This window comes from Podarcis cretensis (genome assembly GCF_951804945.1).
Source record: "Podarcis cretensis genome assembly, chromosome: 2".
NCBI lineage: Eukaryota > Metazoa > Chordata > Lepidosauria > Squamata > Lacertidae > Podarcis > Podarcis cretensis.
Window position 1 is genome coordinate 35,417,780 of NC_137171.1, and position 15,705 is coordinate 35,433,484.

Below are 15,705 nucleotides of genomic sequence, written 5' to 3' on the forward strand. Positions count from 1 at the left end.
CCTGCCCACCTAGCAGTTCGAAAGCACCTCCGGGTGCAAGTAGATAAATAGGGACCGCTTACCAGCGGGAAGGTAAACGGCGTTTCCGTGTGCGGCTCTGGCTCGCCAGCCACGTGACCCGGAAGTGTCTCCGGACAGCGCTGGCCCCTGGCCTCTTAAGTGAGATGGGCGCACAACCCCAGAGTCTGTCAAGACTGGCCCGTACGGGCAGGGGTACCTTTACCTTTACCTTTAGGTCTTTATTTATACATATGCAGATTTGACAAAGAAGACCGGCAACTCACACAATCTGATTGTACCAACATTTTACTCCTTGCTAAAAAGGCATGAGGAAGCTGGAGAGAAATGACGTGAGCAGGCAAGTTACTTTGATTCCTATCAGTGTGATGATTTCTCACACTGTGTGTGTTTAGCATCATTGGAAGAGTATCGACCTAACACCATTATTTGACATTTTGCATGGTTGCTCCCACAATGCTGTGGTTGTCAAACCATGTTCCAGGAAACTGTCAGAAGTCTACCCATGAATTCTTCAGTCATGCAGGCAAGTTCCCCTAAAAGACAGCCAGCTCACTTGATAGTGCCGGTTCTCACACAAAGGGACCAGCATTGCCAGTGTGCAGTGTGCACCAAACCATCAACATGCCTCAGAATCTTCTGCAATGTGTTGTGGTTCTATGGAGGATGTATGTTGTTTGCCACACTGACTTGTTTGCTCACAAAATTCCCTGAAGGCAGGAAGTTTGTAAACCATTGATTTGTGAGTTTCATCACAGCGAGAACAGGTAGCTGTTGCCCTTCGCTTCTATTTTGGCCAGCCTTGCCCCAGGACCTTAGATAAGTATCTGTGCTAGCAGCAGAGGATCAACTGCAGATAATTTTTTACTTAGCTAAACAAGAGAGAACACAAAAAGAATTCAGGGCTGCTGCTGCAGCATAGTTTTAGAAGCTCAGGTAGATGGCGCCTTCAACTTTGTCCCAATGTACCAAGTCAGGTCCCTTGTAATCTAATGTTGGGTTTTCCTACTGACCCATTCACCGCAACAGGGGGAGTTACAACAGGGGAGTCACTGGACCTTCTGCCCCCAAAGGGGTTTCTTTTCATGGGATGCTAGAGAACTCAGCCAATAAAATGTGCTATTTCATGGCTTCTTTGTATTCAGACCCAAGCAGAGTGTGTTATTGGAAATGGCTGTATCTCCAGTTCTTGCATTACATCGTTTTGCAAAGTCACTTTGGTCACAGGCTCTTGAAGCTTCTTACGAGTTCTTTTCACTAAGAGAGCACCACAGGCTTTAATATTAACCAAAGAGCCCATTAAAGGTGTTTGATGGGCCAGATTTCAGCAGCATAGCAGTTTTAACACAAGTTTTGAAAGGGATTGTATGCTTTCACTCACCTAACAGAAGAACCACAATAGAATGTAAATTACATTTCATAGCCACATTCTGGCTTGCAGGGATTGGTGGCATTTAATACATATGCAGTGTTTTGACAACTGGCATTCAGGACCAGATGGCTTTCTATTGCACTTATTAAACATTTTTCCTCTACGATCGCAGAAGGCTTTTTATTTCCAAGTGTGTCTGATGTGAAAGCGGCTAGCAGCTGTGGGTGTTAATGAGAGAGTAGGGCTGCACTCCTATATAAAATTAGGCAGGCCTACACACATTAATTTCAATAGGATCAGGCTCAAGAACCAAAATATTGCATAAAATTCTAGCGTAGCTAAAAAACAAAAACAAAAAAATCACTTAAATGCTGAAAAGGTCTAAGAATGGAAGACCTGAGCCAAACGGCACAGGTTTCAAAGCTAATTTGATAACAGCCTATAAAAATCACAGCCCACTGGGAAAGGTCACATTTTTGCTTGGGGGGGGGGGAATAACCCTCCCCAGGTTTTGCAACTGCAATACATATTATAGATTCATTACAAAAAGATTCTGACAGTCCCAGCTACATGTCCTTGATGTGAAGTTTTGATGCAGCTTAAATGACAGTGGATGTTTTTGGAATCATAAGGGATAGTGCTATGGCAGGAGAGGGAACTGGCCATAGATGGAATGGCATTGCATACTGCTGTTCCCAGTCCTATGGACAGCCAAAGCAGCTGAACTGTGCTGTGTGACAGGGTTATTTGTATCACTATAGAATGCACCAAGTTATAGAACCCACGAAGTTCTAAAAGTGTAATTAGCCTGGGCACTTTTACTGTACAGTAGTACCTTGGCTGACGAATGCCTTGCGACTCGAAGATTTGGCTTCCGAACGCCGCAAACCCGGAAGTGAGTGCTCTGGTTTGTGAACATTCTTTGGAACCCGAACGTCCAACGCGGCTTCTGATTGGCTGCAGGAGCTTTCTGCAGCCAATCGGAAGCCATGCCTTTGTTTCTGAATGTTTTGGAAGTCGAACGGACTTCTGTAACGGATTCTGTTCGACTTCTGAGGTACCACTGTATTTTGAAAGCAGAACAGTCACTGAGCCTCCATCAAGTTAGTGGGACTTAATTCTGAGAAGACATGCAGAGTTTCTAATAATTAAGGTAGGTCATCCTTGTAGTAAAATCACAGGTAACTTTAAGAAAAACACATAATCATAAATTTGCTCATGCAACACTGGATTCCATCTGTGGTATTTAGGCTGGAAGATGAATAACTTGCCACATTGTAAGGTGTAAATGAAGGACTCTTGTTCTTGAAGCTTCTTCTATTACTTTAGTTTACAAGGAAGAGGTTGAACGAACTACCTACCAACCAACCAACCAATCAATCAATCAATCAATCATCAGGGAAATTCAGTTAATCATACTATTTGTTTTATGTCAGGAACCAGAAGTAGAGGAAGGATGACGGCTGTATTGAACTATCCTCAACTCTTTTCCAACACAAAACAGCACAGCAAAATAGGCCTGTTCTGGCCTCACATGAAGAACAGATTCCCTGCCACAAATTGTAATGTAAAACAGTCAGGAGAAGAGACCTCTGTTCAGTAAAGCAGACTGGAAGGTTCTATATGTAAAAACCAGATTTAAAAGAGAGAGAGAGAGAGAGAGACAAGAAAGAGTTCAAGTTTTTATCAGAATTTGGAAGTCTTTGACTGGAGTCTCAAGCACATGGATCAGGGAAGCCGGCTCTGACCTTTGCAGTGCTGTGTGTCGTTGGTACCAGAGCAACAGAAAACCCTTGCTCTGACGGGGATGGGATTGGGAGTTGGATTATTGCAGAGGATGTACTCTGGCTCCATCAGAAGGCTGTGTCAAATAGAAGGTGGCTGTCCTGCTGTATTTTTCCTAATTGATTAAAAAAAAAAAGGTCAGTTGTTGCAACTGTCTGAAATAGGCAGTGAGTACAAAATACGTCAAAACAAAAAGTCCTTGAGGGCAGATGGCGGTATGGAACTCTATAATGATGCAATTCCACACCTTTTCATAAGACTACAGCATAGCCAAAGGGCAGTTGTATGTTTTTGGCCACAGAAGTGCCCTTATGGTAAAGAAAGAAGAAGTAGGCTAGAGGCCAAATTTTAAAAAATAAAAAGATGTGCAGATGAGGGGTGATTGCGCAACTCTTGCAGAGCACTAGGGATAGCCCAAGCTATTTTGGGGGAGAGGACAAAATGGAACACACACAAACTAACCAGATTAGCAATTGAACCTTACATCAACACTAGTGAAAGGTCAGCATCCTCTACCATCCCAGAATGTAGCATGCTAACTTAGGGGAAACTGCTATCTACCTGACACAAGACACCTCAACCTGTCTAATGGTAGGGCCGGCCCTGCACACAAAGTGATTTCCAGTATTTAAGCTCAGCCAAGGGGGAAAAAGTGCTTTAAGAGAAACAACGGTGGGAAGATTGGCACTATTCACCAGCATATTCCACCCCTTGAAAACAAATTAAGTTGCATATCTCCCCCCCCCCCTTTTTTACCATTAAAGGCACACACCACCCTATATTTGGTGCAGTTGTCTTTTTCAATACATGGCAACTGTTACCATCGCAATTACTTTTGACTATATATGAAATGCAATGCTAAGAAGATTCTCTCTCTCATTATGTTGTGCTTAACTGTGGAACTGACACAACTGCAAGGGTAACTGCAGTCCAGCTCAAAGGTACTCCCAGGTCAGATGAAAGATAGGCAGAAAATGCAGTGGACGCTTGGGTTACAAATGTGATCCGTGCAGGAGGCACTTTTGCAACCCGCAGCACCGCATCTGGGTGCGATTTGGCGCTTCTGCACATGCGCGACCGCCGAAACCCAAAAGTAACCTGAAAAAATGCGACCCAAAGCATCTGTAACCCGAGTTATGACTGTACAGATGAGGCTTAGCATACTACAGGCTTCAGGAAGCACTTGTCTGTATTTTGTAGGTAAGGGCAGAGCAGCACAGGGATCTGTTGGGGATCTGTTGGCAGATCTCCAGGTAACATGCAATACATCAGCAAGACTCCAAATGGTTTACTAACAGCGACAGCAAAGAGCTCTCCTTCCCCTAGATTAGACGGCTGAACTGCTTGCAGGAAAACGAAGCAGGTTGTTGTTGTTTTTCCAGTGAATTCTACGTCGGTCCCACTGAGACATTGTTTTGCATGCCTGGCAGGGAGACCCCAGCGTTCTAGGAGCTCTGATCAGCCTGAAGACTGCCCACCCCATTGTGATAAACACTGTTCTGTGTCTATGTCACATACCTTGATATGCTTCTGGACTTTTTCTGCTACGCCAGATTCAAGCAGAGTAACAGTGCAGCCTCCGAATCCCCCACCAGTCATTCTGCTGCCGTAGACTCCGGGGATCTCCAAAGCAAAAGACACCAGTTCATCTAATTCTGGGCAGCTGACGTCATAGTCATCTCTACAGGGAAAAGCAGTGAGTCAGCCCCCCTAGATGTGAAGGCTATCATTGCCAAACAAAAGCGGGGGGTGGTTGTTGGAACCTGGGTGGACATCCATGAGCAGCATTCTTCCAAAGAAATACTGAAATTGGGGGGGGGGGAGCAAATACAGGTCATCCTTCAAAAATGGTTTTAAAATGACAAGCTGGGCAGGAAGCTAGGCTGTGATGACACAAGCGCTGTTCAATAGGTGCTTGTTAATACTTGCATTACATGGTAGACAACTCTCCAAATCAGAGCCCCATGTTTTCCCCATGTTATGTGGCTGTGAGCCTGGGTTTGCCATGATGTGTACGGTTGTCTACAGGCTATGGCTACTCTTTGCTCCATATACAATACAGGTGTCTGATGGTGGAAGTGTTGTATTGGGGGAGGGAAGTACACAAAAAACTTCTTAGGAGTATACCGAAACAAGGTTCTGCATGAAGCAACAATCCAATGTAGTTTACGTACAGAAAGAAATGCAATATCCTCCAGAAGTACTCTATTGGCAGATGGATCCTGAATCAATTGTCTGGAACGGCCTTGAGATGTAGAGGCTTTCCTCAGGCTAGCTGGTGAGCTTCATGGCTCAGCAGAGTTTCAGAATCAGGTTTCACAACACTACAGTCATTATACATAGTCGCAGGGTTAGCACTGCTTCACACACAGTAAAATTCCTACACAGAAGTCCCTTCCACATAGGACCACCCTACACACATTTATATCACTGTGTGCACTCAGCATGCATGTGCCAGGTAGCTGGAGTCATTTGTGGCTTGTAGGCATGTGTGTGTGATGCGACATTACATGTATGCAGGACAGACCTACGTGCTGAAATCTAGGATCATGTTTGAAATGACTCTTAGATTCTGTAATTTTTATTTTTGAAAAATCAAGAATACTAAAACAAACGCAAGAACAGCCCTGCTGCATCAGGCCCAAGGCACTCTGTTATCACAGTGGTCAACCAGGGAAACCCACAAGAGAACCTGAGCACAACGGGAGGTGGGGTGGGGTGGGAATCCTTTGTGTAATCTTTTGGGTAACAGCCTACCGCAAGGAATTGTGACTCTCCACCATCAGTTGCCCAAATCTCTTATAGTCCTTGGACTGCAGTGCCTCTGCAGCTAGGGAGGTGCGTTCGATTTCTCCAATGACATGCCTGGCTCGCCGGTACACCAACTCACTTAGCAAGGCCTTAGAAGCTGCAAAAAATGGGGAGGAGGAAAATGTCAATGTTCAAACAGGTAGGCTAGGTTGGAGAATTTGAAGCAAAGTTTCAGACCATTCAGTGCTTCAGCAAAAGCAGCACGGAAATTAACACTGTTAATAAGCAATCCGTATTACATTTGGGATGAAGAAAAATCTTTAAAAAGTGAGGTGCTGGTGGGTTTTCTGTTCATAGCAGTGGGACTCATGATCATACGTTCCTAGAAAACCCTGGAATAGGCAAAAATAGAAATGCAGTACAATAAACTCTGGTTTCATGCAATGTTTGAAAAGATAACGGAAAAGTTCCTTTTAGCCAGGGAACAAAGCAAATAAGCATTTTCTATGCGGAATTGCTAGATATATAATGATATGAACTACAAAGATATGAGAAGAACAGCCCCAACAAAATATCTGAGAATGTGGAGCATTTGAAAGCCACCATCATCTCTTTTTTTGAGAATATTTTAGTATTTAAAGAAACTGAGTTTACATGCGTCTTAAATATACAATTATTCTTAATTACATTCCAATTTATAAACATTTATACTTTCTCTTCCGTCTGTCTTTTAATAAGAAAAATAGCAGCTTGTTGAAAAATCCAACAAAGTTGTTGAATGAGTGGAACAACTTCCACTTGTGCAATGGAACTTTCCCTCTTTTTTTTTTTTTTGCACTGCCCAAATCTGCTCTGAACCATTGGGGGAACCCCCAGAGCAGATCTGGGGTGAGTTGGAGTTTCAGGAGAGGTAGGAGAAGTTCTGCTGTGCCATTGTTCTGCTTGCACCATTATTTTCCTGGATACAACTCAAAATTTCTGGCACCTTCTGCATGACTATGTTCTCAAGGACCCATCAAGATCACTGCCCCTCTGTTGTCCATTCCCCTTTGCTCAGGGATAGGTAAACATTTACATTAGGTCCAGTCACAAACGACTCTGGGGTTGCGGTACTCATCTCGCTTTACTGGCCGAGGGAGCTGGGGTACAGCTTCCAGGTCATGTGGCCAGCATGACTAAGCCGCTTCTGGCGAGCCAGAGCAGTGCACAGAAATGCCGTTTACCTTCCTACCGGAGTGGTACCTATTTATCTACTTGCATTTTTACGTGCTTTCGAACTTTTATCTACTTGCACTTTTATGTGCTCAGGGATAGAGGCGTGTTATTTCAAGAAATTTTGAAGGCAGGGACCCATTATGTCCCCAACACACACACACACACACACACACACAGAGAGAGAGAGAGAGAGAGAGAGACAGACAGACAGACAGACAGACAGACAGACAGACTTCTGTATTTTAACAATACGTACCCTCTAAGTCTGCCATAGTGGCTTCTCTCAGGCTTTCCTTGCCAAGCACTTTCGCTGCCTCTTCACACTGGCGCCGACGGGTGGGGTATTCACTTCCCGTCAAGGTGTGCCGCACATTGGAGTTGGTGATGAGTACAACTACGTCTGGGTCAGCCAAAGGCACCAGGGAAGTCTCCAGTGACCTGGAAATCAGACAGCACAACAAGGTAAAAGATGCAGGGAGCTTTTTAAACCTGCATCCTGCATTTCAAAGCTGCTATGTGTGTGTGAATGTTTTTACAGCTCACTACATTCCAGGGGAACACTTTTAGCTTTCCATTATGCAGGAAGGTTTTAGGTTACATACACTTTAGGGCAGAGACCCCTCTTGACAGCTGAGCATCTCTTTTTCTGAGTATTTTGTGCCTAAACTAGGCAAGATAGCAAAAGATCCATGGCTGGTTCTCCCATCCCTTAACAATGTAGCCAACAGAAAGAAAGAAAGAGTTTGGATTTGATATCCCGCCTTTCACTCCCCTTCAGGAGTCTCAAAGCGGCTAACAATCTCCTTTCCCTTCCTCCCCCACAACAAACACTCTGCGAGGTGAGTGGGGCTGAGAGACTTCAGAGAAGTGTGACTGGCCCAAGGTCACCCAGCAGCTGCCTGTGGAGGAGCGGAGACGCGAACCTGGTTCCCCAGATTACGAGACTACCGCTCTTAACCACTACACCACACTGGCTCTACACTACACCCCAATAGCAGCTTTGGGGGTGTCCCCATTCACATAAGGGCCACAGCTCCAGAATGGGGTTAACTCTTCCCACCACCACTCACCATGCCCTAGCAATGCTTTCCCACCACCCCAAGTTGACTCATACACTATATGCTTTGTTGCTGTTGCCATCTGTCTGTCAAGAAGATTTTGGGTATCACATGGTGGACAGAGAGATGTATGATTACATTTCCTCTAGCGCTATTACAATGTCCTGACCTGCAGTCTATCAGCAAGGCATGGCCCTCCTTCCCCATCACAGAGATGAACTGGTCCATGATACCACAAGGCATCATTGCAAAGGTGTGCTCCGCTTTCTGGCATACTAATGCCTTAGTTACAGGATCCCCATCGTCTGTGTTAACGAAAAGGAGAGACATTCACAGGCAGATTAGTACTTCTGTGCAATGGACAAAGCGCCAACTTTGGGCATCACGTCAGGGCTGGGGGACCTGCAGCCCTTCAAGTGTTGTTGGATTACAAATCCCATCAGGGAAGCTTTTAATGTTTGATGTATTACAGTATTTTAATATTTTGTTGGAAGCCATCCAGAGTGGCTGGAGAAGCCCGGCCAGATGGGCAGGGGTATAAATTAATAATAATAATAATAATAATAATAATAATAATTATTATTATTATTATTATTATTATTAGCAGCAGCAGCAGCAGCAGCATCCTTAACCACTGGCCAACTTAGTTGGGAATGATGGGAGTCCAATGACATCTGGAGGTCCACAGGCTCCATATTACTGTTTTAGGCTATTCCTAAACTATGCTTAACTTCCAGAACTGAATGAAGAACAAAGGCTAGATTAGGCTAGATCTGGTTAGATTAAACCAAATGTTGAACTAATTCATCATTTCCCAACAGCAGCAAAAGAGATGCGTGAAATAAAGGAACATAGCAAGTTGCCTTTTAGCAGGTCAGACTGCTTGTCCATCTAAGTCAGTATTGCTGACTTCAGGATCCCAGGAATTGGACCAAAGACTTTCTGCATGCGAAGCTTGTGTTCTTTTTTTTATATTATTACTGAGTTTACTTACAACACATACACACACATTTGTCAAACTAAATATGAAGATAATAGTACAGAATCAAAAGAAAAACAAACAACAAATACAAATAAGGCATGATAACATATGAAAACTTATACAAAACAAATAATCAATAATATATATATACCATTATTTCAGTTCTTCTTTTCTGCTAATTGACTTCCTTCATCCTCAACACGGTTCTTTTTTGTTTTTGGTAAACTGTCTCCTTATTAGTTGATTATTACCCCTTTTTCTTTCTGTTTTTAACTTAAGTACCATAAATTATTCTGCAGAAGTTAATCGAAACAAGTCCAAGTATTAATTTGAGGGCACAATGAAGCCTGTGTTCTATCACTGAGCTTTGTTCCATTATGCTCCAACTAGTTCCCCTTAGCTAACATGGTAGATAGTAAAAGACCCTGGATTTTTTGTATTTAAGTTCTAGACTAAAACCAGTTTTGTTTCCTACCTGGACACAACTGCTGCAGAAATGTGTATGTAGCCACTTCCAAGGAAGCTGAACTTGACAGACCGCCACCGAGTGGAACATTGCTGGCTATGACTGCATTGAAGCCTGGGAGAGGGCCAGCTATAAAGGGATAGCAAAGCAACAGGGAGAGAACAAAATATTTTAAAACAAGATGGCACACAAAAGATTTTAAAATAGTTCAGTTAGGCATAGATAGTCAAATTACAGGCCTGACCGTGATATGCCACTTTGAAGAACTGGATTATCTCCATGAAACTGAGAAGGAAACTTCTTTATAAGGCTGCCTGTGTAAAACCTAGACAATTAGAAATGCATGATTCGGTTCTCATCCAAACTACACTTTGGAGGGGATTGTGAGTCACTAGGAGACCCCATGCCCCTAGCAGAGCTGTGATTTCCAGAGTCCCCTGGGAAGAGGGAATGATTGTTAAACCTCTTTGAGAATTGTAGCTCTGTGAGCGGAATAAGGGTTTCCTAACCACTGTGGTCTAAACCACAGAACCTAGGACTTGCCGATCAGAAGGTTGGTGGTTCAAATCCCCACGATGGGGGGAGCTCCCATTGCTCGGTCCCAGCTGCTGCCCACCTAGCAGTTTGAAAGCACGTCAAAGTGCAAGTAGATAAATAGGTACCACTCTGGCAGGAAGGTAAACGGCGTTTCCGTGCGTTGCTTTGGTTCGCCAGAAGTGGCTTAGTCATGCTGGCCACATGACCCAGAAGCTGTCTGCGGACAAACGCTGGCTCCCTCGGCCTATAGAGCGAGATGAGCGACGCAACCCCAGAGTCATCCGCGACTGGACCTAACGGTCAAGGGTACCTTTACCTTTAACCACTCTCAGTACCCTTCACAAACTACAGTTCGCAGGATTCTTTGGGGGAAGCCAGTTCTTCAAAGAATTGCTTTAAATGCATAGTGCTGATAAGGCCTCGGCTTCAGTGAATAACCCTGGATGCCACTAGGTCCATTTTCAAAAAGCTTCAACACAGATCAGTTCCTGGCACCACTGGAGAAAATATCCTGTTGCATAATACAGTGGTACCTCTGGTTGCGAATGGGATCCATTCCGGAGCCCCATTCGCAACCTGAGCAGAATGCAACCCACGTCTGCGTGTGCGCGGGTCACGATTTGCCACTTCTGCGCATGCGCGTGATGTCATTTTGAGCGTCTGCGCATGCGTGAGCGGCGAAACCTGGAAGTAACCCTTTCCGGTACTTCCGGGTCGCCGCAGGATGCAACCTGAAAAGATTTAACCCGAAGTGTCTTTAACCCGAGGTATGACTGTATGAGACATGAGTGAGCAGACTTCTGGTTTGTGGGTTCTGTTTTGATTTTTTCCTGGAATTCTGAGGTCCACAAAGCAGAGCCAGGTGCAAAAGAATGTCTTCTAACAGGATGGAATTATTCAAAAATATTATATTATTGCAATATGAAATTATTGCAAGCAATTAAATTATATGACAAAATCCTTTTGGACATACACAGCACTGAGCGGTGGTAGCTTCTCTCCATGGCTGCTGAGTTAGAATTAAGAATATTTCCTTCCAGAACTGCTATTAGAGAGGTACACCTTCTTTTTCTCTCTGTTACTTAAGCACTACCCACCACACACACACACACACATTCTTGTTTATGGCACCCCTCCCCACCCGTGTGCCATTCACATGCTTTGGATTAAAACTTCCAACAGGCTCATCTTAGCAAGGCAAGAGGTAGAATCAAATAATCATATTTGGAAGGGATCCCCAAGGGTCATCTAGTCCAACCCCATGCAATGCAGGAATCTCAACTAAAGCATTCATGATCACAGGTGCTGTAACCCAAGAAAATCTGCAGGGCACCAGGTTGGGAAAGGCTGGCTTTTGGAGCCACTTCCATGGTACCATAAACATCTTAGGATAGTGTATTCTGAACTGGACATTCCCCACTCAGCTACACAGCTGCAAATAGAACGTTTTAAATGTGTTGTAAAGTGCAATATACAAATGTGACACTAGATGGCGAAAGTGAGCCATGAAAAATTCAATGTATTTTTCAAAACTTTTTTTAAAGCATTTTCACAGCATTTTAAATATGTGTGCAAATTCCACCTCACTCTCATCATCACTGACACGTCTACCACCCACATGTTGTTGTGGTTGGTTTTTTGGGATAGGGGGATTGTTTTCATCTCTGGCAGGTGATGCCAGTGTGGGCTTGTTGTGGTTCTGGACAGTCAAGAGTTAACACTCCAGGAAGCGTTCTTGATTCACTGGGTGCACTGCCCACATGATCCAGGCATTTCCCTTTGATCTGTGCTCTGTGGGAGCTGAGCTCTCTCTGGAGAACAGTCTGTCTGAGAATGTGAGCAAGGTAGTTTCATTTTTGTTAGAGACAGAAAGCTGTGAACATGCAGCTAGATTCTGTAGGTTTTCTTTTCTGTTTGTTATGCTTCTAAATAAAGAGTGATAGATTAGAAGCACTGGTGTCAAGCTGAGTTATTGAAGACACCACATCGACACAGACAAGCCATTTTACGCTGCGTGTGAACTCTGCTATTATCCGGCAACTGAGAAGAGTGGCAGCGCGTGAGTGGAAGCGTGTGGGCACCATTACGACCCACAAACTTTAACAGAGCTGTCTCCATCCCAAACAGCACATCCACCTCAATTGCTAGCCGAGTTTAGATCTTACCCTGATAATGCTGAATGACCCCTTTGACATAGTTTGCCCAGCGAGGTTCTCCTGGCTCCAAGGTGGCACCTTCCATGGGAACTGGAAATGTCACCTTTTTAGGCTCGTCTGCTCCCTGTGCGGTTGTGACTATGGATATGATTCCATCTTCTCTTGGGCTCCCAACCACGATGGTTCCCATCTGCAAGGCCTGAAGGAAGAGACAATGACTGAATCCCTCATGATACCAAACAGCAACAAGGGTTATGCAAACCACCTACCAAATGGTGTTTTGTATGGTTAGAAATGAGTACAGATAACAGGGAGCAGATGGGAGAACAGGAACAGGCATGGGAATGTTGGAACACAGAGACGTTCCCAATGCCATAACTTTAGTCAATAAGAATATTTGTTTAAGTTAATACTCACTTCATAGCAACATGGTGCTAAAATGGGGCTTACCTATCAAATGTAGTCAGTGGATTTGCTCTACTGACTTGTAAACAAGGCCGGGTTATCCATGGAGCTCTGCCTGAAAAGCTCAAACTCTCAGCTTAGAAAGACTGGAAGCAAAACATGCTGACAGATGAACCAGGCTAACTGCTCTTGCAGGGGGTTTTAAAAGCCATTTTTTAGCCAACAAGTGAAGTCAGAGTTGTGACTGAAGAGTGATTTGTTTCAACATTAGGAGTTAGAAATCCCTGGGTCCTAAAGAGCTGCTATTTCCTCCTTCCCTTTAATGCACTTTCTTCTACTTCATTTCCTAGTCCATGGAATCTTTGCAGTTTATCCAGGCGAGGTCCAGCAGCAGTGGTCAGTCAGGTCAGAGGAAAACTATGTACCTTTACAATTAATAGAGTACAGCCTTTGTTGTTGGTTAGACATTTAGTCGTGTCCGACTCTGTTATTCATCTTATATGTTCTGGATATCTCTCACACACATACACAGCAATCTATTTCAACAGGGATAATGTTTGGAGGTTTGGGGATAGGAAGTGTTCTACGTAAACAAAGTTAAGAGTTTGGCTACATATAATCTGAATAGAGGTAGATATTGCACGTGAAGCTATGTGCTTGATTTCTGGGCAAACTGACAATGCTGAAAAGTGTGTGGAAAAGAGGCAGCCGATTTTAAAACATTTAAGGTTTTTTCTTGCGATGATTTGTCTTATTACTGACCATAAGCTGATCTGGAAGCCTTTTGTGGCTGAAGTGTGGGGTAAAAATGCTTATTTTCTCTCTCTCAGCTGTGTAGTATGCAAAATAAAAATATTGCTGCTTCAGAATAGTTGGGATTGTTTCAGTTCTTGAAGTAATGAGGTAGGTTTACAGGTTAGTAATTTTTTGTGGGGTGGGGGCAAATTGGAAATAAACAATATTTTCTTTAAAAGGCACACGAGAGGTCCCTTTGAATATAAGAGGAACCAAACTGGGAAGGAACCAAAGGTTCAGCATCCTATTTCTCACAACAGCAGCCAGATGCAAGCCAGCAAGCCTGTAAACGAAAGTTTGAGGCCAATAACCCTTTTTCTGTTGGTTGGTTGTCTCTCCTCCCTCAGTATATTCAGAGGCACATCGCTTCCCCATGATGGGATGCCGACTCCAAAGGTCATTCCTAGAAAGGCTTGCAATTGGAGCCAAAATGACTTGAAGTGCAACTTGAGTCTCTACTCAAATATAACTTCCCCTGCAGTAGAGCTCAAGGAGTGAAGATTGTTATCTGGACTGGTATCCATCTTCCAACAAATGTATTTTTGCCTCTAAATTTAACTTATCCTATGGGTTATATTCTGTGCGGTGGGACGCGGGTGGCACTGTGGGTTAAACCACAGACCCCAGAGTCGGTCACGACTGGACCTAATGGTCAGGGGTCCCTTTACCCTTTATATTCCGTGCAAGGTCCTACTCACAGCAGACCAAGCGAATGAGCCCAAGTGGTACAACAACCTGAAGGAACAGGTACTGAAGCAAAGCTTCGTATTTTTGTTTCTTGCTTTTCGGACTGAATTTGCGTACCTTTGGGCAATGGCTTCAGAGAGCCATCTCTCCCCACGCTGAAACTGTGATTAATTAATGGGATCAAACATGCGGGGGTAGCCAGGATTTTTGACGGGGGGGGGGGACGACGACGACGACGACAGGACTTTCGTTAGAGGAGGGCAGAACCGATGTGATTGATCAGTTAAGTATTTCTATTGTTTTAAAGCTCCTCCCCCCGGCCACGCCCATGGGGATCAAACATATTTTGGAGAGGTTGTGTTGGGGACCTCTGCAGACGGATCCAACAACTGAACCTGCCAACTAACAAAAATTCTGTACTGGGCAGGCGAGGCAACTTCGTCAATCCCAGGTCAAGGAAGGCTGCTGCGTTGCTTTCAGAAAAGACGGCTCTCTTCTCCTCCGCTTCCGCCAAATTGTGACTAGCGAAAGCCGGGATTTGTAGGATTCATGAAGGAACAGCCGGGCACAGTATTTGCCCCTTTCTGTCTGTCTGTCTTTCCTTCTGCGCGCCACCCTCTCTTACCATAGGCAGCACGAACCCCTGGTTGTAATCCGTGTGCTCCCCGATCAAGTTCACCCTTCCCGGAGCCGACACCGCGATCTGGGGATCCAGCCCCCCGAAAAAGGTCCTGTAAGCCCCCCGCGCGGCCGCCAGCAGCGAGCCCTGCTCGGGTCCACTTGGGCTTTCCATGCTCTCGGGGGCCAAATTCCGAAGTGCCTCCGCTTGAGGGCAAAGGATCAGGAGGGAGCGGGTCTCTCCGCCTCCTAAACCGGGAGGAAGAAGAGCAAAGATTGCAACATTGCACAGCAGCACGATCTCCGCGTAGCCCGCGCGTCCGCCTCTCTCTTCTCCGGCTCGCCTCTCGCTTCCTGTCCTGGGAAAATGGAGCCCGCTGCTCCGCTCATGGACGGCCGCAACTGACCTCCAGGGGGCGCCAGGCCTCTTGCCGCCTCTGCTTCTGCAAATTCTTCGTCTTTCTCCCACGCTTGAGACAATGAGGAACGTCTGAGTTGTTACACCGGCTTCTCCTCCAGCTACCCCAATATTCCTGTCTTTTTCCTTTCTCCTCCTGTGAAGAGGCTGCATCCTAATGTTTTAATGTTCTATCTTAAGCTTTTAAACTGTATTTTAATTAACTTGTTTTTATTATTGGTTGATAGCCGCCCTGAGCCCTGTCTTGGCTGGGGAGGGCGGGGTATAAATAAATTATTATTATTATGATTATGATTATTATTATTATTATTATTATTATTATTCACAGAGGAGTACCAACACGTAGGGACGCGGGTGGCGCTGTGGGTTAAACCACAGAGCCTAGGACTTGCCGATCAGAAGGTCGGTGGTTCAAATCCCCGCGACAGGGTGAGCTCCCGTT

At 44.8% G+C, this 15,705-nt stretch overlaps 2 protein-coding genes across 2 annotated transcripts in view; one reads left to right on the top strand and one right to left on the bottom strand.

Annotated features, from left to right (window-relative positions):
* Positions 1 to 1,553, top strand: part of ITGB4 (integrin subunit beta 4) — a 67,877-nt gene extending 66,324 nt beyond the window's left edge. The window contains exon 43 of the mRNA XM_079965874.1: positions 236 to 1,553. The gene's annotated coding sequence lies outside the window, so the exon portion shown is untranslated. The remainder of the gene's footprint in view (positions 1 to 235) is intronic.
* Positions 289 to 15,431, bottom strand: GALK1 (galactokinase 1). The gene is made up of 8 exons (XM_079966098.1): positions 14,853 to 15,431; positions 12,350 to 12,539; positions 9,657 to 9,776; positions 8,369 to 8,504; positions 7,398 to 7,579; positions 5,933 to 6,083; positions 4,694 to 4,856; positions 289 to 3,290 (listed from the first exon to the last, which is right to left on the bottom strand). The coding sequence occupies exons 1-8, from the start codon at positions 15,414 to 15,416 to the stop codon at positions 3,216 to 3,218; spliced, it is 1,581 nt and encodes a 526-aa protein (XP_079822224.1). The 5' UTR covers positions 15,417 to 15,431; the 3' UTR covers positions 289 to 3,215.
* Positions 15,432 to 15,705: the final 274 nt, after the last annotated feature.